The sequence below is a fragment of the Symphodus melops genome (assembly GCF_947650265.1).
Source record: "Symphodus melops genome assembly, chromosome: 4".
NCBI classification, from domain to species: Eukaryota; Metazoa; Chordata; class Actinopteri; order Labriformes; family Labridae; genus Symphodus; species Symphodus melops.
The window spans coordinates 1,370,693-1,395,544 of NC_136694.1; the positions used below are offsets into that span (position 1 = coordinate 1,370,693).

Here is a 24,852-nt window from a genome sequence, read left to right on the forward strand (position 1 = left end):
TGGTGACACAGTTTCAAATGATTCATTTTACTGTTAACTAAAAAAATAATGTTAGCTGGATTAATTATCAACATAAGTTGACTGTTAGTACCGTCAAGCTAGCACAAGCTAACTGATGCTAATGGTATAGCTCGCGCTATGTAACTCCGTTAGCTAGCTATCGCTAACAGTTGACTTGTTAGTAAGTAAGCTTCACACCGCAGGATCAATTTTAAAGCTAGGTCAGATATAAACCTACTGGTATCTAATGAAATTACATTATCTACTGCATCAATTGCTACCAAACATGACATGCTAAAGTTAAGATAGTTTTAGCGAGGGGAAAACTGACCATTTTCATAAGTGATACCTTACCTAAAGTTATCTGAATTCAGTGGGTAGCCTCCCTATTAGTCTCTCCATTAGAGACATGCCCACTTAATATCTGCATGAAGTAAGTTATAAATGTGTTATTCTGAAATGTTGTAATGTAGTACGAGTACAATTACTGCTTTGTTTTATACCCCATGTTGTTTTGTGTCAGTTATGTTAGTAATTTGGTTGTTATGGTAACTTGTGTTGCTACCGGAACTACGTAAGCACGTTTTCTGCGGAAGTAGAGAGTTCTGTTTTTGGTACATGTCGTATGTCGCTCGCTGGCTCTGGTGTGGACTTAAAAAGTCGTCTGCACCGGAGTTAGAGCGACCACAGAACTGTACACCTGCTGTTCTTAAGTAAAGAAGATAAATGTAATCTTCCTTGTCAGAGTCATCCTTCTCCTGCAAATAGCTACACATCCACATAGCCTCCTCTTTGCTAGCCGAAGCTAACAGTAATTTAGCCTAATCACATTTTTCTGCATACTGGGGGCGATAAACAGTCATTAATTGTTATAACCATTTCTACTAAGCTAGATATAGTGCCAGCATTATTCTATTCTTTATTTTCTGCACCTGGTTTGAGTAAGGTTCACCTGGAGGCTTTAAGACAGACACACACCTTTATGGTGTGAGCGACTTTTCAGAGAAAGAAAGAAGTAGACAACTAATCTTTATTAAAGAGTCAGTCAAACAATGAAAAGTTTAAAGAAAATTTATTGAAAAATCAAAAATCTGACAAAGTCTTTTCACATTCAATAATCAGCAAAGTAAAATGTAAAAATGTAAAAGTTTAAATCTGAGTGCGAGGACTCGGAGATCTAAGTTCCAAAAAGTGAATTTTTAACAATCAGAGCGACATGAAGTCTTTTAGTGAAATCAAAAAGCCCCAGGCTGATTATTGTTTCATTGTCTTTTTATAATCAAACTGAATGATTCAAATCCATCATCAGCAGAATCAAGAGCAGTGATAAAGACGTTATCACCAGGTCGTCTGTGACTTCACTCTCCTCGACCTCACAGATACAAAGGTGCTTGACGAGCTCAGGTATGATAACATGTGAAGGTCATGAACAGTTATGATCAGATGATAATAAAAGAAACAAATTGATCAATCGCTCGTCTCTTTCTGATGTTTCAACAAAAGACATGAGCTCTCACAATGACCCAACCTGTATTCATAGTCAGAACAGATCACATGACTCCAGCAGACGTGAAGACATGAGCTGTTCTTATGATAGACATCATCTGTCTGAGAGTTTGCATGAGGAGCAGGAGGAACAGGTGGAGAAAAGAGGAGACAGAGAGATTATGTGCAGGACAGGTTTAATAAAAGAGAGGAAGAGCAGAAGTGTTGGCTTTCTGATCCATCTGATTACAAAGACCTGCTGCGTCTGCGCTCAGCCGCCTTGATGAGCTCTCTCTGAAGAGTTTCTTTGTTTCTCTTCATGTTCTCCTTCGCTATCTCCATCAAAGACTTGATCATCTCCTCGCTGTATGGCCTTTGGAAGGTGGAGAACTTGTCCATCATTGCTTTGACTTCTTCTGCATCTGAAGCAGAATAAAACCACAGACTATCAGACTGATGTTAGAGAGTTTCACATTCTCCTGATTGTAGCCGGTGGCACCGGAAACGCTGCTGTTCCCTGCTAGGTATAAGGGGGGGGGGGGGGCAGGAACAATGAGAGAGCATTTTGGTTTCCAGCCGGGAGGAGAGGGAAGGTGCACACCCTCGACCACGCCAGCTGTTTTGTTTGTCCTGAGTTTGGGAGGACGGGTAAGAAGACATGCTTTGGTTTTATATCGATCTATTAAGAGGTTTAAAACGCGTCACTATCAGTGCTGGTTTTTGTTTTCAGTTGTTTGACTGAATTGTTCCAGGAAGGCTGTAGAAGCAGAGCGGAGGCTCGTGAGTGAGGTGTGTGACGGAGGTTGTCATCGGTGAGATGCGGTTTTAACTACGTTTTATTTAGACCTGAAGTTGATGAAGTTACATTGTTATGCTGTGTTCTTCATCCTTTCAGCAACAGTTGGGCCAGGTGTTGTGTCTGGTGGGGGATGCTGGGAGGGTTTGGGCCCAGCGTACCAGGTACGAATAATTTATGTACATCCGTCTAATAAAGCTTAAGCCAATTTTTAATAAATATTGCATATGGGATTTTGGTTGGGAACTAATGATTTTATTTCTGTTTTAGGGAGCCGGGCAGATTTCCCTCTGCTGCTCTTACTGTGTGGGTTTAGTTTCGGTGTTGATATTGTTTTGGGGTTAAAGTTTGTTTTGTTTCTAGTCCTTTTTTTGTCTGTGTTGTTTGTTTGTCGGTCTTGCCACTTCCCTAGTGTAGCTCCAGGGCGGATCTTCGGGGAGGGTAATGGTACTTTAACGGTTGCGAGCTGATGGAGGAACAGATTCGGGTGAAACTCTAGTTTGTAAAAATGCCACAAGTTTGTTTGCACGGTGAGTGTGTATCTTCCAGGGTGACCCTAGTGTGATTTGCAGTGATTTGAGTCTTTTACTCCCCTAGTGTGCAGCGATTATTAAAATTCCTCCTTGGCTAGTGCCAACATAGACCAATTGCCCCGACCGTGGTCCCTGCAATAGTTGAGTCAGGTATTGTATGGTGACACAGGGATTTTATGTCATTTATTGTCAATAAACGTTTGGCACTTTTTCTATCTAATTTTGTGTCCATTTCCTTTTTGTTTGGTCATTGATTTGACCCCTGCCGGGGATCACTGTAGTAACTTGATTGCACCTGAAGAGGGGGGTGTTACATGATAAAAGTGTTTTTTATTTTGACAGACCTTTGCAGTTCTTTCTGTTGAAGAGCGGCATGAAGACGATGGTGGGCTCCTTCCCCTTCCCCTCGATCACATAGCAGTCCTTGGGCCAGTCTTTCTCCTCCAGGATCGTCTCGTCTATCTTTGGGAAAGGCTTCTTCAGCTTGGCTGCATAATCTCTGGCCTTAGTCAGAGTCTGTGAGGAGAGACATGAGCCAATCAGAGCTATTTGGTTTTTTGAAGCAGGCTGTAAACATGTTCATGTTTGCTGTAAAAACAGGCTTTTTGAATGGGTGTGTATGTGACTTCCTGTGCTGCTGCAGCCAGCCTCTAGTGGACACTCCAGGTACTGCAGCCAGCCTCTAGTGGACACTCCAGGAACTACAGGATCATTTTTCAACACCAGAGGATGCTGCTTGATACAAACAAACACACACACACACACACACACACACACACACACACACACACACACACAGACAGTACCTCGAAGATGTTCCCTGCGCTGAACTCAGCAACGATGATGAGGTCGATGTCTCTCTTGTCTCCCAGAATGGACGGGTAGCCGACGTTCAAATGCAAGCCGGCGTCAATCAGGTGGAAACATTCTTTTTTCTGGAGGTAAGCTGGGACGCTGGAGTCTGCCCGGCAACAAGAACATCAAATATTTAAATCAACCAAGTTTCAGGCAGACTTTGATTGTTGTGTTCTTGTGTTGTTCTATGTTGAATTTCATTGTGCAGCTGCTGTGGATCAACAGAAGGCTTCTTCTTCTTCTTCTTCTACACTTTTATTCAAACATATAATACACAAATTATACCTTTCTGAAAGTGAGTCCTATAGACTCCTTTGAACTCTGTTTTTGGTCTCCACCAGCAGCAGAATGTTTGACGTGTCAGCTGCTACACTTCACTGTTCGACAGGTTTCTTCGTGTTTGTAGACGCATAAGAGCTGATGGGACCGTGCCTGATATTTATCTGTTAGTTCTTTAAGACAATGAGCAACATTCAGAGACCGTCTGCTGTGCTGGATCCTGGTGATACGTGCACGCCTGCTCTCAAAGCCTACGTGCTCCGCACCCTCTGAGGTTCATCACTCAGATTCAATCTGTTTGTTGGATGGTCGTCTTTGTCCACACACAGATACTGAGTGTTCTTATTTACCAGTCTGTCTCTGATCTGCTTAGACCTTCAGACCTCCATCAGACAGAAGAGTACAGGGACATTTTATCTTCTTCCTGTTTGTGCCAAAGGTCAGGACTGAGCTGGGGAAAAGGGGGGTTAAATTTACTGCTTCCTTTATTCTGAACAATTACAAAAAAGACCTGAAATAAGCTGCTCTCAATGGAGAACTTTAAGAGGATGTTAAAGGTCACATGATCTCCATCTCCTCCTCTTCAGGTGAAATCACTGTCAGAGCTCCTCTTCAACATGTGTGTGAAGTGTGTTGTTGTAAATCCACTCTGATCCTGTATTTGATCATGTCTATAAACCCCTCTATTTCAGCCCTGCTCAGAACAGGCTGTTTCTGTGTCTGTAGCTTTAAATATGTAAATGAGCTGTGTCTGACCACGCCCCCTCTCTGGAAGGGCTCGGGTGTACTCGCTGCTTTCTGGCTCCATGTCCTATTGTTTACGGGGAGAAGGCAGACTCAGAGGGCAGAACAAACACCTAGCTGTGGGAGTGTCACCCACCTGGGGGAGGGGCTACTGCCCTTTGTGATGTCATGAAGGGAAAAATCTCTAAAGATTGAAAAAATTCCCAAACACGTATCATTTGACCCATTTAAACTGTGGACAGCTGCAGACACACAGTATAATACATAGTAAATATCAAAGGTTTCTCTAAACATGGAGCAAATACTTTCACAGTGAGTGTTGCTGATGTGTGGTCTGACCTTGGTATTGGTAGAGGAAGTTGTTGGTTGTTCCCCACTCCCAATCTCCGAGCAGACGAAGGATCTTCCATAAAGTTCCCCATTTCAGGAAATCTGAAATAAACCGACATGTTTACACCTCATTTAAATCCCTATCATGTTTCCTCCCGCCTCATGGACACATGTGGCGCCTGATCTGGAAGAGATTCCATCAGATACATTTTAAATCTCACATTTGCTTCTTTATACTGCAAAACAAAGTGTTCTATAAAGAAGAAAACTGGTGAAGTGAGGGTGTTATAATCTGAGTCAGAAGCTGATATCATGAGCATACTTAAACCAACATATTTAAATAAGAGGAGGTTAGGTTCATACTGGATGTCTGACGAGCATCATGAGGGTTGTCTTTCAGTAGCTGCTGCAGCTTGTCGAGGTCAGCCAGGACTTCGGGATCCTCGGTGGTGTTTCTGGCTTTAGCTATGAGTTGGCTGAAGTCCTGGTAAAGACTCTCCTGTGCTTTATGTGCAGGGTCGACTGGCTCTGTTAGAAAACACATCAAGTTATTAAAACAACAAGATGATCACTCAGCTTCAGTGTTTATCTGTGGTAGGTAAAACTTTACAATAAGGTACATATATTTGTTTATAGATAGTATGAAACTAACCACCAGGTGACTATTAAGGTCATCACCAAGTAACCACTAAGTAACATCGAAGGAACCAATCAGTAAATTAAAATTTAAATAGCTCTCCAATCACACGAGGCAGTCACCCACACTCTATCATGAAGACAAAACAAGACCAGTTATTCTCAGCAAACAGGAAGTGGGAAACCATCACCCAGGACAGCAGCACCACTAAAGGACGGGGAAGAGGAAATACTGAGGTTGCAATTAGCAAAAGAACAAAACGAAACACAGTAAAGGAAAAGAATTCACTAAATGTGAAAGGGTTACAAATGAACAGACTAGATAAAATAAATGCTGCCAAAACAACCAGAAACAAATAATAGAAAAGACACATCATTTATCCAAATGATGTTATAATGTTCTCGCCTTGTCAAAAGAAATAACAAAATGCTGACTAACTAGTGTAAGTGACATCAATGTGTGTAAAGGAATAAATCAGTGTAAACACGTTCTAGTTCTTTCTCTTAACTTTTTGTCACCTTCTATGATGCACAGTAAATTCAACTCCTCTTCTCCCTCTCTCTCTCTCCCTCTCTCTCTCTCTCTCTCTCCCTCTCTCTCTCTCGCTTTCTCTCTCTCCCTCTCTCTCTCTCTCCCTCCCTCTCTCTCTCCCCCTCTCTCTCTCTCTCTGTGCTGAGTGGACTGATGCTGGACTCTGAGCTGAGTGGAATGATACTGGACTCTGAGCTGGACTGATACTGGACTCTGAGCTGAGTGGAATGATACTGGACTCTAAGCTGGACTGATACTGGACTCTGAGCTGAGTGGACTGATACTGGACTCCGAGCTGAGTGGACTGATACTGGACTCTGAGCTGAGTGGACTGATACTGGACTCTGAGCTGAGTGGACTGATACTGGACTCTGAGCTGAGTGGACTGATACTGGACTCTGAGCTGAGTGGACTGATACTGGACTCTGAGCTGAGTGGACTGATACTGGACTCTGAGCTGTGTTTCTATGTCAGTAGTGTCTGCTGTTCTGATGTCACAGTGATTTCATTCATTGTATATCTCCCCTGTGAGTTTACTACATTCATTCTGGTTGGTGTTTACATCCCTCTGCAGTCCAACGTGCAGGAGGCACAGTGCGCTCGCTCGCAGACTAGATAACTGTGTGTTATCTAGAGCGGACAAACCCCCATAAAACACAGACTCTGATCAGCCCCACAATTAGAACTGTTTCTTTATGTGTTCCATTAACGCTCACTGGACTTTACGTTTATTTTCTCTCATGCAACCTTTGTACATTTCATGTTTTTTATTATTCTTTATATTTGACATTTTTAAATTCTATTGTATATATTGGTTGCTTATAATATTTCATTTTATTTAAGTATTTATTTACTTGTTATTTTAGCCTTTTTTTCCTTTTACACCAAAATACCAAGACACATTCATCGTATATGTACATGACAATAAAACCAATTTTGATTCTGATATGTGTTAAATATCCGATTTTCACTCTGAAACAAACTAATGAACTAAATGAATCAACAAAAACAGAATATCAGTCACTGAAACTACAACTAGTGTGCAGCACTAATAGATCGATCAAAGGAAACAAAATGATAATACAGGATGAACAACAAACCGTAAGCAAAATAAACTAAGTAGTAAACCCACATACATGTAGTACCCCTTAAATTAAACAATAAAAGCTGTCAGTTACGTCAGCACATTTAAGGATTAAGAGTTTGCTTTGCGACACCTATACAGTAGAATTAGTCCCTCAGCCGTCGATGTGCACAACAAACCTTCAACAGCAGCAAGCCAAGCAGAAATGAAGCCTGGTGAGGCAAAGCAGCAGCGACTCCTGAATGAATCCAGCACAGCCACAGCACACCAGAGGAGCAGTTACAAGCCCAGCAAGCAGTCCCTGCCTCACATAAATACACGATTAATATAGAAAAATAAGAGTATGGACTAACAAGACTTGCCGTTATGTGTATATATCGATGTGGCCTTGTTTGGTCTTACCTAAGGTGAACATCATGTCCTTTCCACACTTGTACAGCACTCTGAGGGTATTGTCTGACTTGAATGGAAGACATCCTAAAAACAGAGAAGAATGTATGATGAAACAATGAATAGGATAAAATGTTAGTTTAGTATATACAAGGGAGAGGAAATGGAAAGGTTTCCATTTATAGAGGAAATCCATGAGGTAGGCCCCCACTGAAAGAAAAGTAAAGGCCTCATTAAGTAACCACTAAGTTACCAGTATGTAATCACTATGTAACCAGTATGTAACCACTAAATTACCATTAAGTATGTAATCTCAAGGAATCACTAAGTTACCAGTATGTAACCAGTATGTAACCACTAAGTTACCAGTATGTAATCACTATGTAACCAGTATGTAACCACTAAGTTACCAGTATGTAATCACATGTAATCAGTATGTAACCAGTATGTAACCACTAAGTTACCAGTATGTAACCACTAAATTACCAGTATGTAACCAATAAGTTACCAGTAAGTAACCACTAAGTTACCAGTATGTAACCACTAAGTTACCAGTATGTAACCACTAAGTTACCAGTATGCAACCACTAAGTTACCAGTATGGAGCCACTAAGTTTCCAGCATGTAACCACTAAGTTACCAGTATGTAACCACTAAGTTACCAGTATGTAACCACTAAGTTTCCAGTATGTAACCACTAGGTTACCAGTATGTAACCACTAAGTTACCAGTATGTAACCACTAAGTTACCAGTATGTAACCACTAAGTTACCAGTATGTAACCACTAAGTTACCAGTATGCAACCACTAAGTTACCAGTATGTAGCCACTAAATTTCCAGTATGTAACCACTAAGTTACCAGTTTGCAACCACTAAGTTACCAGTATGCAACCACTAAGTTACCAGTATGTAACCACTAAGTTACCAGTATGTAACCACTAAGTTACCAGTATGCAACCACTAAGTTACCAGTATGTAACCAATAAGTTACCAGTATGTAACCACTAAGTTACCAGTATGTAACCACTAAGTTACCAGTATGTAACCACTAAGTTACCAGTATGTAACCACTAAGTTACCAGTATGTAACCACTAAGTTACCAGTATGCAACCACTAAGTTACCAGTATGTAACCAATAAGTTACCAGTATGTAACCACTAAGTTACCAGTATGTAACCACTAAGTTACCAGTATGTAACCACTAAGTTACCAGTATGTAACCACTAAGTTACCAGTATGTAACCAATAAGTTACCAGTATGTAACCACTAAGTTACCAGTATGCAACCACTAAGTTACCAGTATGTAACCACTAAGTTACCAGTATGTAACCACTAAGTTACCAGTATGTAACCACTAAGTTACCAGTATGTAACCACTAAGTTACCAGTATGCAACCACTAAGTTACCAGTATGTAACCAATAAGTTACCAGTATGTAACCACTAAGTTACCAGTATGTAACCACTAAGTTACCAGTATGCAACCACTAAGTTACCAGTATGTAACCAATAAGTTACCAGTATGTAACCACTAAGTTACCAGTATGTAACCACTAAGTTACCAGTATGTAACCAATAAGTTACCAGTATGTAACCACTAAGTTACCAGTATGCAACCACTAAGTTACCAGTATGTAACCACTAAGTTACCAGTATGCAACCACTAAGTTACCAGTATGTAACCAATAAGTTACCAGTATGTAACCACTAAGTTACCAGTATGTAACCACTAAGTTACCAGTATGTAACCACTAAGTTACCAGTATGTAACCACTAAGTTACCAGTATGTAACCACTAAGTTACCAGTATGTAACCACTAAGTTACCAGTATGTAACCAATAAGTTACCAGTATGTAACCACTAAGTTACCAGTATGCAACCACTAAGTTACCAGTATGTAACCACTAAGTTACCAGTATGTAACCACTAAGGTACCAGTATGTAACCACTAAGTTACCAGTATGTAACCACTAAGTTACCAGTATGTAACCACTAAGTTACCAGTATGCAACCACTAAGTTACCAGTATGCAACCAATAAGTTACCAGTATGTAACCACTAAGTTACCAGTATGTAACCACTAAGTTACCAGTATGCAACCACTAAGTTACCAGTATGTAACCAATAAGTTACCAGTATGTAACCACTAAGTTACCAGTATGTAACCACTAAGTTACCAGTATGTAACCAATAAGTTACCAGTATGTAACCACTAAGTTACCAGTATGCAACCACTAAGTTACCAGTATGTAACCACTAAGTTACCAGTATGCAACCACTAAGTTACCAGTATGTAACCAATAAGTTACCAGTATGTAACCACTAAGTTACCAGTATGTAACCACTAAGTTACCAGTATGTAACCACTAAGTTACCAGTATGTAACCACTAAGTTACCAGTATGCAACCACTAAGTTACCAGTATGTAACCAATAAGTTACCAGTATGTAACCACTAAGTTACCAGTATGTAACCACTAAGTTACCAGTATGTAACCACTAAGTTACCAGTATGTAACCACTAAGTTACCAGTATGTAACCAATAAGTTACCAGTATGTAACCACTAAGTTACCAGTATGCAACCACTAAGTTACCAGTATGTAACCACTAAGTTACCAGTATGTAACCACTAAGTTACCAGTATGTAACCACTAAGTTACCAGTATGTAACCACTAAGTTACCAGTATGTAACCACTAAGTTACCAGTATGCAACCACTAAGTTACCAGTATGTAACCAATAAGTTACCAGTATGTAACCACTAAGTTACCAGTATGTAACCACTAAGTTACCAGTATGCAACCACTAAGTTACCAGTATGTAACCACTAAGTTACCAGTATGTAACCACTAAGTTACCAGTATGTAACCACTAAGTTACCAGTATGTAACCACTAAGTTACCAGTATGCAACCACTAAGTTACCAGTATGTAACCAATAAGTTACCAGTATGTAACCACTAAGTTACCAGTATGTAACCACTAAGTTACCAGTATGTAACCAATAAGTTACCAGTATGTAACCACTAAGTTACCAGTATGCAACCACTAAGTTACCAGTATGTAACCACTAAGTTACCAGTATGCAACCACTAAGTTACCAGTATGTAACCACTAAGTTACCAGTATGTAACCACTAAGTTACCAGTATGTAACCACTAAGTTACCAGTATGTAACCACTAAGTTACCAGTATGTAACCACTAAGTTACCAGTATGTAACCACTAAGTTACCAGTATGTAACCACTAAGTTACCAGTATGTAACCAATAAGTTACCAGTATGTAACCACTAAGTTACCAGTATGCAACCACTAAGTTACCAGTATGTAACCACTAAGTTACCAGTATGTAACCACTAAGTTACCAGTATGTAACCACTAAGTTACCAGTATGCAACCACTAAGTTACCAGTATGTAACCACTAAGTTACCAGTATGTAACCACTAAGTTACCAGTATGTAACCACTAAGTTACCAGTATGTAACCACTAAGTTACCAGTATGTAACCACTAAGTTACCAGTATGCAACCACTAAGTTACCAGTATGTAACCAATAAGTTACCAGTATGTAACCACTAAGTTACCAGTATGTAACCACTAAGTTACCAGTATGCAACCACTAAGTTACCAGTATGTAACCAATAAGTTACCAGTATGTAACCACTAAGTTACCAGTATGTAACCACTAAGTTACCAGTATGTAACCAATAAGTTACCAGTATGTAACCACTAAGTTACCAGTATGCAACCACTAAGTTACCAGTATGTAACCACTAAGTTACCAGTATGCAACCACTAAGTTACCAGTATGTAACCAATAAGTTACCAGTATGTAACCACTAAGTTACCAGTATGTAACCACTAAGTTACCAGTATGTAACCACTAAGTTACCAGTATGTAACCACTAAGTTACCAGTATGTAACCACTAAGTTACCAGTATGCAACCACTAAGTTACCAGTATGTAACCAATAAGTTACCAGTATGTAACCACTAAGTTACCAGTATGTAACCACTAAGTTACCAGTATGTAACCACTAAGTTACCAGTATGTAACCAATAAGTTACCAGTATGTAACCACTAAGTTACCAGTATGCAACCACTAAGTTACCAGTATGTAACCACTAAGTTACCAGTATGTAACCACTAAGTTACCAGTATGTAACCACTAAGTTACCAGTATGTAACCACTAAGTTACCAGTATGTAACCACTAAGTTACCAGTATGCAACCACTAAGTTACCAGTATGTAACCAATAAGTTACCAGTATGTAACCACTAAGTTACCAGTATGTAACCACTAAGTTACCAGTATGCAACCACTAAGTTACCAGTATGTAACCAATAAGTTACCAGTATGTAACCACTAAGTTACCAGTATGTAACCACTAAGTTACCAGTATGTAACCAATAAGTTACCAGTATGTAACCACTAAGTTACCAGTATGCAACCACTAAGTTACCAGTATGTAACCACTAAGTTACCAGTATGTAACCACTAAGTTACCAGTATGTAACCACTAAGTTACCAGTATGTAACCACTAAGTTACCAGTATGTAGCCACTAAGTTACCAGTATGTAACCACTAAGTTACCAGTAAGTAACCACTAAGTTACCAGTATGTAACCAATAAGTTACCAGTATGTAACCACTAAGTTACCAGTATGTAACCACTAAGTTACCAGTATGTAACCACTAAGTTACCAGTATGTAACCACTAAGTTACCAGTATGTAACCACTAAGTTACCAGTATGTAACCACTAAGTTACCAGTATGTAGCCACTAAGTTACCAGTATGTAACCACTAAGTTACCAGTATGTAACCACTAAGTTACCAGTAAGTAACCACTAAGTTACCAGTATGTAACCAATAAGTTACCAGTATGTAACCACTAAGTTACCAGTATGTAACCACTAAGTTACCAGTATGTAACCACTAAGTTACCAGTAAGTAATGGGTAGAAAGTGAGTACTTCATCACATAGCTATTAATCAGTTAGTGGGAAATGAATGGGACACTAAACACTCGTTAGTGGTGACCTGGTGTTGAGTGTTTCCTGTGTTATAATAAACATGTGTTGTTGTGATACTCGGCATCATGTGTGCTTCTCCTCCTGCTTCAACCTGAAGACTTTCCCGTCCTGATCATCGAGTATGAAATGATGTGATTTACCAAACAGCCAGTCAAGGATGTGATCTTTGATCGTCTTCCTGTCAGCCAACGCACTGCCACAAATACCTGTACAGGTTACAGAGGAGGAGTCATCTTTAGTCAGTATCAACACATGCAGAGATCAGTTTTGTTCCTGTATCCTGATGTTCCCTCAGCATCATGGCAGGCGAGGGAGGTGAAGAGGGAGAGGTCTGTTTACAGCTGCAGCTATCTCTCCATGTGAACACACACCTTGTACTTTGACCATGTCCATCTCATCTTTCTTCTCCTGCAGCTCCTTGTTCTTGAACTTGCTGCCGAGAAGAGACGTCTCGATGAAGAGGCCGAGGTCTGGGAACCCGGCTTCATGAGGACTCAACTCAAACCATCTCCCTGAGAGACACACGGGATGATTAATACTATAACAGTCAGTAACCCTCACAGCACCTAACATGACGTGTCTTTACCTTCCTCAGGACCCTCAGAGAAGAAGTGCTTCTCTACGGCGCAGTAGATGGGGTAAGGGTTGGTGGCTTTACTGATGGCCTCGTCAGAAACATGCTGCTTGTCCATCTGATGAAACAGGAGATCAGACCTGAAGACTTTGTATGAAATCTAAATGTGATGCATATAAAATGGACACTTTAACACATGGAGTCAAAAAGTTATTCTAATTATTCAACTGGAACCTTTTTCATGATTGTATATGCGATGAGCGCCGCCCAGACATCAGAGAGAGAGAAGTTCTTCTCCTCCGCTCGCTTTTCCAGCCATGACCAAACCTGCTTCCACTCCACCCCTGGACCAATCAGATGATCCACAGCCCGGTCCATGTTCACGCTCCACTCTGGGTCACTGTACAGAGAGGACATGGCCCTGACGGAGGAGAGGACAAGAAGAGGAGAGACTGACATGAAGAGCTTATTCCTCACAGAGGAAGTTTTCACTTCTGTCTCTTTCCTTTAAACCAGAGATGCTGTGAATCAGACTCATTGACAGCTGAATAAGACTGATCTGGTTCACACACAGTCTGACACTGAAGTGTGTGAGTGTCGTTACCATGCCGACCCAGAGACTCCTCCCAGGTAGAGCACAGAGTCCAGCAGACCGTCCTTCTCCATCTGATAGAGAGTTCCCACCAGAGCCACTTCAGCCCTCTGACCTCCACCTGAACCCAGAAGAGCGATGTGAGGGACCGAGTCCTGCAGGGACACATCATCCAGAGTTTTAAAATTCAGCTACAAGGAAATGTCTACAATATGACCCGCCTAACTATTTCCTCATTCCTTTACAGCTTTAAACAAAATCACCCCAGAGGGAAACTTCAGGAGGGTTCTTGTCAGGTTTGACCTTCACCTTCAGACATACAGTTAACAACTCAACAGAATAACTGAAAAAGAACAGACACGGACAAGGAGCGTCTTTGTTCGCCTCTGCAGGAAAAGCAGCCTCAGAGATCCCAACCTTCTGCTTTTCTTCCCCTTTGCTGAGCTCTTTATTGAGAATAAATGGGCGTTTACATTAGTAGGCCACAAACAGTTAGACAGGGCAATCGTATAGAAAAGTCCATTACTGAGTGATTGGAAAACAGATAATATGTGTTGTGTAATCAACTGCTCTAAACTGCTTTATCATGTGGATTGACTAATTTTGTGACAAAGCTAAAAGCAAATTTATGAAACTGACAAACTTCCCCTCGTGGAAGTTTCCATCACTGTTTTAATAGAATCTTAAAGAACACGCGGCGAAATCTCCCTTAAAATAATATGTCAGCAAAAAGCATTGAACTATTAATAATATGATTCTTGATTTTCTAACAGTTCTCTGTCAGACTTTGATTGCAGACTTGTTCAGCTGTCTATCAAATAGAATCAAATGTAATATCTGTGTTTAAAATCACCTGGTTGATCCTAAAATAAAACATCTTCAGCAGCACAGTAAATGATGACAGTCTGACTTTGACCAGTGCACCACCTGATCAGCAGATGGTCAACATGAAAAAGAGTGTTTCATGAAAGAAACTCAGAAAGGAAGAAAGAAGCAGAGGACAGACGTTTCTTCTTCTCTTACTTCAGAACAGTCGATTCCCAGTCTGTTGAGACACTGCAGGATGACTTCCTGTTTCCTCTTGTGAACGTACTCCTGTTCACCTGCACACACCTGCTGAGACTGACGCACAGAGTTTAACAGTTTACACACACACACAGCTTGGTCATCATGTTTTTGAGCACAGGAGGAAACAAGACATCACAGGACTTTATTCTTTCATTATGACCAGAATCATATGAAAGTCTAAACATCTTAAATTGTGAGCCCTCAGTGTGCAGCAGGTGAAAGAAGGACGATCATGCACATCATGGTTAGTCAAGCAGCTCTCACCTGAGATCTGTTCTTCTCCATGTTGCTCTCTGTTGATGCCACTGCTCCAAAGATCACAAAGCACCTGTATGAGGAGGAAGGGACAGCTTATATGTGAAGTCAGCATGAGGGGGCGGGGCTTCTGCTCATCAGAGACGCCCACGAGACAATCAGACAAGATCCAAAAAAGACAAACACACCAACTGTATAAAATACCTCTCTCACACACACGCACACACACACGCACACACACACACTCAGCCAAGAGATGTCGTCTCTCCGGCGTGTCCTGGGTCAAATACCGAAGACGACAACATCTCATAAACAAAAATGTTGAGCCATGTCTGAATTCAGGTGAAATTTCTTTGAAGAAGATGGGGGTGGTGTACACACCTGGGGAGGATATTGCTCCATGATGTGGTTATAGATGAAGTGAATCTAATCCTCCCCTTGAACTGCTCCCTTATTGTGGTGTGTGAGTTTGAGTACCTGAATGATCCTAGGAGATGTTGCCGGTGGCTTTCTGCCCTCAGTAGGGTCTCCCAAGGCGAACAGGTCCTAAGTGACGGGTAGATAGATAGATAGATAGATAGATAGATAGATACTTTATTGATCCCGAGGGAAATTCAAGGCATCCAGTAGCAGTATACAGACAGGCAGGACACAAGACATTAGTTACTTTTGATCTCTGTGAGAGACCTTTAAGAACAGAGTGTGACTTCTATCTGACTCCACCTGTATCCACTCATTATTTCTGTAGCTGTGACACAGAGCAGCTATCTGCTCACTTCTCCATCCATCCATTATGTCTCCAGCTGAAACCATTCCTCCAATAACTCCATCCATCCATTATGTCTTCACCTGGTTACAGAGGAGAAACAGCCTGAACGCCAGCCAATCACAGAGAGGCACATTCATACACAGACCAGAAGCTGTTTGGACTGGTAGCAGCGCTGCTGAAGTGGATCAGTCATTCAAATAATTCTTTATTTATTGGATCAATAATCAACAACAAGCCCAGAGTCCTGAGCCGAGTGTGAAACCGTGTCCCCTCACACTCAGTGTGTGAAGGTGTGTCTGCAGCTTTATTAGTCTGGACCATGTTTAGATCACATCCAGCTACAGAGAGTTCAATAGAGTTCATCTATAAACCACATTTAACTGTAATCCATTGTTTCTCTTCTTTATTGTCATTTTGTCTTTTTTTAACCTGCAGGAAACGCCACGCCCCAGACCACACGCCGAACTGACTCGCCAACGGAGGAGGAAAAAAAAAATCTGAGTCAGGAGGAGGTTTAAAGCTTCCTGTGTGATGATGAGGTGTCCCCCCCCCCCCCCCCCCCCACCCCAGGCTGGACCGTACGACAGTAAAAAAAAGAACCGAGGCTGAGAGTCCTTCAGAGAAATTCATTTCAATGATTTAGCTTTCCTCTCCCAGCAGAGCGCGTTAGCATGTTTAGCTAAGTGGATGTTGCCTTACTACATCTCAAATGTTTTTCATTCATACGTCGCTGACGAAGCAGTGGGAGCAACTTGTGCTTACGTGTTTTAGCCAAAGACAAATCAAACGTGCGGCTGCAGGAGCTGGGGATCGAACCCCCAACCTCCCTGTAAAGAGACGACTGACTACCACTGAGCCACAGCCGCCCCTGTATGTACAGCTTATGTAAAAATGTCATTTGAAGTCGTCCCCATGAATCTGTGTTTTAATTTTTTATTGCTCTGTCTTTCTGCTCCATGTGTCTGTGAATTCCCCCCGAGGTCAATAAAGTTTTTTGATTTGAATTTGAATGAGATTGAAATGATTTGAAATGAATCAATGAGTGGATCCATGTTGTTCAGAATAAACCTGTGAATGTTGTAAGAAGGAGGCCGTGCTGTCCGGCTGCACGTCGTCCACAGACGAGTCAGATCTGAAGAGAGAAACCAGCAACCAGCTCAACAAGTCTTAAAGAAGCCACTCGGCACTTTGAAGGCCACGTTGTGTCATAGAGAGGCCACCTGATCACAGCATCTACATCTCATTTATTGATGCATCTGTCAATCATACACTTGAACATATATGATGTCATCATGTTGTGATGCTTCATGTCAGAAAGCCTCGGTCACTCTGAGCTACAGTCAGACACGACACACATCTCTGTGTCCTTCTTTCAAACTCTGAATAAGACTGATCCTGTGTTCAGGGGCGGGTCCAGACTCATTTGACCGGGGGGGGGGGGGGGGGCAACTGGTGCTGGTGGCACAGTGGCAGTGTGTGTGTGTGTCCATGCATCGAGGCTATAGTCCTCACACAGGCAGGTTCCCTCTCTCTCTCCCTGGTTTCTGACTGTATCCACTGTCCAATCCAATAAAGGCTAAAAATCCCTAAAAATAAATCTTTAAAAAAGAACCACCACCTTGGCTTCATTCTCACTGTTGCACCAACATCCTGTTGTGAAACGACTTCCAGGCATCATGAAGAGTCTGGTTTCCTGAGAATCAGCAGAAGTGGGCCAACACATTCCTGACTGATACACAGTAAATGTCAAAGGTGGCTGTTGGAGGGTTGAGCCTTTTAGTTCTATGAAGAGTGTTGTGGAATCTTTTCCATTACCAAAGAGTGAAAATAAAGAGTGAGAAGATCTATTCAAAAAGGAACCCCAAGATCGATCTGGTCTCAATGAACATTTATTCGAAGGCAAGATAAGCGTTCGAAGACCCCTCTCTCACACGGTGAGGAGAGAAAGAGGCCCCGAGTAAAGGCAAACATGAAAACTTATACATTTCCATCACATTACACAGATCACTCCCCCATCACGCCACATAGAGACACTGCCCACCTGGCAGGGCACCATCTATCCCCAAGTGTGAGAAAAGACACTACATGACTATTTACCATCTCCCGAGGCTGAGAAGGAGATGGAGTCCAGTGAGAAAGAGCCTGGGCGACTCTTCCCAAATGAACAGAGTGTGAGAAACAGAATAAAGGGAACAAAATGATGGGAAACAAAACACCCAATATGCTGTGCATGTAGTATTCTAAGACATTTCAGATACATTCTATATGACAGATTCTGTGAGACCTTCGTAACACACAGTGGGAGTAAAATTTTCCATAACAAGAGAAGTCCCTGAACCTATTAGTTGTTAGAAGAGAAGTCCCTGAACCTTTTAGTTGTTAGAAGAGAAGTCCCTGAACCTTTTAGTTGTTAGAAGAGAAGTCCCTGAACCTTTTAGTTCATGAAGAGAAGTCCCTGAACCTTTTAGTTCTGAAGAGAAGTCCCTGAACCTTTTAGTTCATGAAGAGAAGTCCCTGAACCTTTTAGTTCATGAAGAGAAGTCCCTGAACCTTTTAGTTGTTAGAAGAGAAGTCCCTGAACCTTTTAGTTCTATGAAGAGAAGTCCCTGAACCTTTTAGTTCATGAAGAGAAGTCCCTGAACCTTTTAGTTCTATGAAGAGAAGTCCCTGAACCTTTTAGTTCTATGAAGAGAAGTCCCTGAACCTTTTAGTTCATGAAGAGAAGTCCCTGAACCTTTTAGTTCTATGAAGAGAAGTCCCTGAACCTTTTAGTTCATGAAGAGAAGTCCCTGAACCTTTTAGTTCTATAAAGAGAAGTCCCTGAACCTTTTAGTTCTATGAAGAGAAGTCCCTGAACCTTTTAGTTCTATGAAGAGAAGTCCCTGAACCTTTTAGTTCTATGAAGAGAAGTCCCTGAACCTTTTAGTTTATGAAGAGAAGTCCCTGAACCTTTTAGTTCTATGAAGTTAAGTCCCTGAACCTTTTAGTTCTGAGAAGAGAAGTCCCTGAACCTTTTAGTTCATGAAGAGAAGTCCCTGAACCTTTTAGTTCTGAAGAGAAGTCCCTGAACCTTTTAGTTCTGAGAAGAGAAGTCCCTGAACCTTTTAGTTCTGAAGAGAAGTCCCTGAACATTTTAGTTCATGAAGAGAAGTCCCTGAACCTTTTAGTTCATGAAGAGAAGTCCCTGAACCTTTTAGTTCATGAAGAGAAGTCCCTGAACCTTTTAGTTCTATGAAGAGAAGTCCCTGAACCTTTTAGTTCTGAAGAGAAGTCCCTGAACCTTTTAGTTCATGAAGAGAAGTCCCTGAACTGTTTAGTTGTTAGAAGAGAAGTCCCTGAACCTTTTAGTTCTATGAAGTTAAGTCCCTGAACCTTTTAGTTCTGAAGAGAAGTCCCTGAACCTTTTAGTTCTGAAGAGAAGTCCCTGAACCTTTTAGTTCATGAAGAGAAGTCCCTGAACCGTTTAGTTCATGAAGAGAAGTCCCTGAACCTTTTAGTTCATGAAGAGAAGTCCCTGAACCGTTTAGTTGTTAGAAGAGAAGTCCCTGAACCTTTTAGTTCTGAAGAGAAGTCCCTGAACCTTTTAGTTCTGAAGAGAAGTCCCTGAACCTTTTAGTTCTATGAAGAGAAGTCCCTGAACCTTTTAGTTCATGAAGAGAAGTCCCTGAACCTTTTAGTTCTATAAAGAGAAGTCCCTGAACCTTTTAGTTGTTAGAAGAGAAGTCCCTGAACCTTTTAGTTCTATGAAGAGAAGTCCCTGAACCTTTTAGTTCTGAAGAGAAGTCCCTGAACCTTTTAGTTCTGAAGAGAAGTCCCTGAACCTTTTAGTTCTATGAAGAGAAGTCCCTGAACCTTTTAGTTGTTAGAAGAGAAGTCCCTGAACCTTTTAGTTCATGAAGAGAAGTCCCTGAACCTTTTAGTTCCTGAAGAGAAGTCCCTGAACCTTTTAGTTCATGAAGAGAAGTCCCTGAACCTTTTAGTTCATGAAGAGAAGTCCCTGAACCTTTTAGTTCATGAAGAGAAGTCCCTGAACCTTTTAGTTCCTGAAGAGAAGTCCCTGAACCTTTTAGTTGTTAGAAGAGAAGTCCCTGAACCTTTTAGTTCTATGAAGAGAAGTCCCTGAACCTTTTAGTTCTATGAAGAGAAGTCCCTGAACCGTTTAGCCCTCCGCTGAGTGTTGGCTCAGCGGAGTGTTCAGGCTGGACCGTACGACAGTAAAAAAAGAACCAAGGCTGAGAGTCCTTCAGAGAAATTCATTTCAATGATTTAGCTTTCCTCTCCCTGCAGAGCGCGTTAGCATGTTTAGCTAAGTGGATGTTGCCTTACTACATCTCAAATGTTTTTCATTCATACGTCGCTGACGAAGCAGTGGGAGCAACTTGTGGTTACGTGTTTTAGCCAAAGACAAATCAAACGTGCGGCTGCAGGAGCTGGGGATCGAACCCCCAACCTCCCTGTAAAGAGACGACTGACTACCACTGAGCCACAGCCGCCCCTGTATGTACAGCTTATGTACAAATGTCATTTGAAATCGTCCCCATGAATCTGTGTTTTTATTTTTTATTGCTCTGTCTTTCTGCTCCATGTGTCTGTGAATTCCCCCCGAGGTCAATAAAGTTTTTTAATTTGAATGAGATTGAAATGATTTGAAATGAATAAATGAGTGGATCCATGTTGTTCAGAATAAACCTGTGAATGTTGTAAGAAGGAGGCCGTGCTGTCCGGCTGCACGTCGTCCACAGACGAGTCAGATCTGAAGAGAGAAACCAGCAACCAGCTCAACAAGTCTTAAAGAAGCCACTCGGCACTTTGAAGGCCACGTTGTGTCATAGAGAGGCCACCTGATCACAGCATCTACATCTCATTTATTGATGCATCTGTCAATCATACACTTGAACATATATGATGTCATAATGTTGTGATGCTTCATGTCAGAAAGCCTCGGTCACTCTGAGCTACAGTCAGACACGACACACATCTCTGTGTCCTTCTTTCAAACTCTGAATAAGACTGATCCTGTGTTCAGGGGCGGGTCCAGACTCCTTTGACCGGGGGGGGGGGCAACTGGTGCTGGTGGCACAGTGGCAGTGTGTGTGTGTCCATGCATCGAGGCTATAGTCCTCACACAGGCAGGTTCCCTCTCTCTCTCCCTGGTTTCTGACTGTATCCACTGTCCAATCCAATAAAGGCTCAAAATCCCTAAAAATAAATCTTAAAAAGAAGAACCAGCAGCTTGGCTTCATTCTCACTGTTGCACCAACATCCTGTTGTGAAACGACTTCCAGGTATCAACATGAAGAGTCTGGTTTCCTGAGAATCAGCAGAAGTGGGCCAACACATTCCTGACTGATACAAGGCAAGTTTATTTATATAGCTTTTGTGACGGGGCGGGCGTGGGCATTTTTGGGATTTTCTGTAAAACAATAAAATAAGCCACCTGGGGACTTGCACCCAGGAGATACACAAATATTGGAACCAAAACAGGAAAATTAAAGACACATAAGTTCGAAAAAAACTGAAGAGGCAGAGTCGTTTTATCAAAATATAAAAAAAGGTTTTTATTATAGTAAATCAAAAGGAAACAAAATGTAGGTTGAACCGAAGCTGTAGGGAGGGAAAACTAAACACAAGGACCAAATACTAAGTGAATTAAAATAGTTTATTTTAATACAAACGAAAATAGTCAAAATCAAATTTACTAAATATATTAAAACACTAATCAAAAAAAAGGAATAGAATAAAAGTGAAAATACTGGATAAAGGAACAACTGTTAAAACTATTAAAAAAGGAAGAATGTGTTGCAGTAAGGCAGACAGTATATTTCTAATGTTCAGCCTGAGTGAATAATAAAGTTTTAAGGCTGATTTAAAGGAGCTGAGTGTGCCGGCAGTCCTCAGGTGTTCAGGGAGTTTGTTCCACAGGTGAGGAGCGTAGTGACTAAACGCTGCTTCACCTTGTTTGGTTCTGACTCTGGGAACACTGAGTAAACTTCTTCCTGAGGACCTGAGCGGTCTGGATGTTTTATATTCTACAAGTAGATCTGACATGTACTTGGGCCAAGACCATTTAATGCTTTATAGACCAGTAGTCAGATTTTAAAGTGGATCCTCTGACACACAGGCAGCCAGTGCAGTGATTGAAGCACAGGTGTAATGTGCTCCACCCTCTTTGTGTTGGTGAGGACTCTGGCTGCTGCGTTCTGGATCAGCTGCAGCTGTCGGACTGATTTTTTACTAAGGCCTGTAAACACACCGTTACAATAATCCAGCCTGCTGAAAATAAAAGCATGAACAAGTTTCTCTGAATCTTGTTTGGTCAGAAAACTTTTGATTCTTGCAATATTTTTCAGATGGTAATAAGATGATTTTGTTACCATCTTAATGTGGTTGTTGAATTTGAGGTCTTGTGTTCAGTTGTTTGGAACATGTCAGGAGACATTGAACACAACTTTTAAACCATGTTTTGCTTCATGATAATCCAGATGTGGATTTATTCTGTGCTTCAATGTAAAGCAGACAAAACAACAAATCTATAAATGCAGTTACACAATTAATTCAAGTTTGTAAATAAATATAATCCGCTGAATGGAGAATGAGCAGCTGTTGTCCTGCGTCGCTCATTTCCTTGTAATATTCCCAATATTTCCAGGACTCCTTTCCCAGGATTATCTATATATCTGCCAGCAGAGACCCAGCCGGGACCCGCTACATAAACAGCTGTTGACCTGATAACTGCTCTCATATCTGACAAACCCAGGGGCGTCCAAAACGGCCTTCAAAGCCCCGCCTACCTTCTCTGGTCCAATCAGATCCAGAGCATTCAGGAGCAGAATCTAAAGTATTCTCTGATCATCTGAATCACAGGGTCGCTGGTTCAGATCCCAGACTCTCCTGTCCACCATGTTAAAGTGCCCTTGAGCAACACTCTGAACCCTGCATGAAGAAGTGCTTTCTAACTGCTGGAATCCAAAACAAAGTGCTTGAAGCTGTGAAAGGTTCAGACTAACCAACATGAATAAAAGCTGTTGACTGAAGAGAAGTGAGTGAATGTTTTGCAGCTGAAGTCAAATCTAATGTTTTCTTTAGTCTTCCTGATATTGATCATGATGTGTCTCCTTTTGATGATGTCATCAGTTTATCCGTCACAGCGAGCTCAAACAAATCCAACAGTGATGCTCCCGAGTGTTCACCTTCATCTGTGTGTTTAATGTGAAGAGAGGACGGCTGATAGAGGGAGACGAGCCACACATTCAAACCTGCAGCACTGACATGTTGTTTTGTTTGTCCTCATGTTTTAGTTGTTGACGAGCCACAGACAGTTTTCCACATGCTGAGAAATCAAAGTGTCCTCTGTTTGAGGACTGTTGATTCAGACTGCTTCACTTTGATCCAGGTGTAAACTGGACTCTGTTTCCTGTTGTTGACTTCATCAGCGTTCATGTCTGTTGACGCTGTACACTGATGCTGATGATCTTCACTCACAGCTTCTTCATTTCTCTACAAACGTTTGAATCAAAGATGAAACGTGTCAAAGTGTGTCTTCTGACTGTCCAACACTGAAGGACACAAAGCAGCTTCACTTCTGTCCTCTGACTTGATCTGATAACAAGAGGAAACTTTACACACTGAATCATGTGACCAGTGTGAAGAAATAGGACACGCTGAAGGCTTTCATGTAAATGTTAGGAAGGCTTCTTATTTATTGGCTGTCTATCACCATGGGCCTCAGGTCAGCATGTATGAACTTCACTTCTGCTTTATTTCTTCACATTCAAGTCAAAGGCTCATAAAGGAGGAAACAGAGCTAAACACACATGGGAGAGTTCAAAGTTCAGTGTGAAGGTGAAGAGGAGCGAGTGCACTCTTTAAATGAGCACACTTTATTAACTCACTTTAATCATATTATTTATTTATATTCATAATTAATGTTCATTTTCTTTTTAAAGCCGAGGAAGAGGAGTGACTCCTGTTCCAGAGAGGGAGTCTGTAAACCTAACCTGGCTCTCATTTAGAATTGTTTCATACACACAAAACAGAACCTGAAACTGGTGGACTCTTTATATTTCCCACGCAAACTTTATGTTCAACTGTTCAGCAAACTCTGACCCAGGCGTACGCACATTTAGGGGCAAAGAGGGCAAAAAAACCCGACCAATCAGAGGGGAAGGAGAAACCAGGAAGTGACCTGAGGCAGATGAAGGGGAGAAGTGAGATATAAATGGGGAATAGCGCCATCTGCTGGTGCACAAACAACAATACGGGTTGTTCCCTCCACCTCCCTTTAGCAACAGTGCAATGCTGCCATCTGGTGGTGAAAAGGTGGAATGACATTAAGAGGGTTTCTCTGGATTTTTCACATATTTGGAGTTCAAGATCAAGCAATAAAAAAAATACAATTATTGATCTTTTCATGAACAGATGACTTTGTTCATGTGTTGTTGTTTTATTTCCCTTTATTTATCGACAGTATGATCTGAAAACGTTTTTCAAATGACTGAAGCAGTTTTTTTAAAGCCTGATCAGGAGGACTCCCAGAGGATCCAAAAACCCTCCACAACAACTCCACCGTCACGCTCCATACACTTCTTCTAAACTGCACGAGGCTTTAACATGTTTGTTTTTAATGTGTGATTTAACAGTGAGGTCTTTTACTGTGTGAAGCTGTCGGATAAAGCTGGATCTGTAAAGTGTGATCTGATGTTATTTCATTCAAACCATCTTTTGTGTGTCAGTGATTGTCCTGACTGTCGACCTAATCTGTGCTAAGACTTGTGTATATAGGACTCTAATAAAGAGATGAACACAACACATGCAGAAAGTGATCAATACAGAAAAGGATGAGGAATTTGTTTGTAGAGAAAGTTCAGTCAGGAAGACGATATTTTGCATG

The 24,852-nt window shown here is 41.3% G+C and overlaps 1 protein-coding gene across 1 annotated transcript; it reads right to left on the minus strand.

Annotated features, from left to right (window-relative positions):
* Positions 1 to 1,254: 1,254 nt before the first annotated feature.
* On the minus strand, positions 1,255 to 15,223 carry LOC306823071 (cytosolic phospholipase A2 gamma-like; the record flags this gene model as incomplete). The annotated part of the gene is made up of 13 exons (XM_079342438.1): positions 1,255 to 1,907; positions 3,159 to 3,330; positions 3,621 to 3,775; positions 5,032 to 5,124; positions 5,386 to 5,550; positions 7,677 to 7,751; positions 12,845 to 12,910; positions 13,076 to 13,216; positions 13,291 to 13,396; positions 13,513 to 13,699; positions 13,883 to 14,025; positions 14,894 to 14,992; positions 15,203 to 15,223. The coding sequence occupies 13 exons, from the start codon at positions 15,221 to 15,223 to the stop codon at positions 1,732 to 1,734; spliced, it is 1,599 nt and encodes a 532-aa protein (XP_079198564.1). The 3' UTR covers positions 1,255 to 1,731.
* Between the last annotated feature and the right edge of the window lie 9,629 nt (positions 15,224 to 24,852).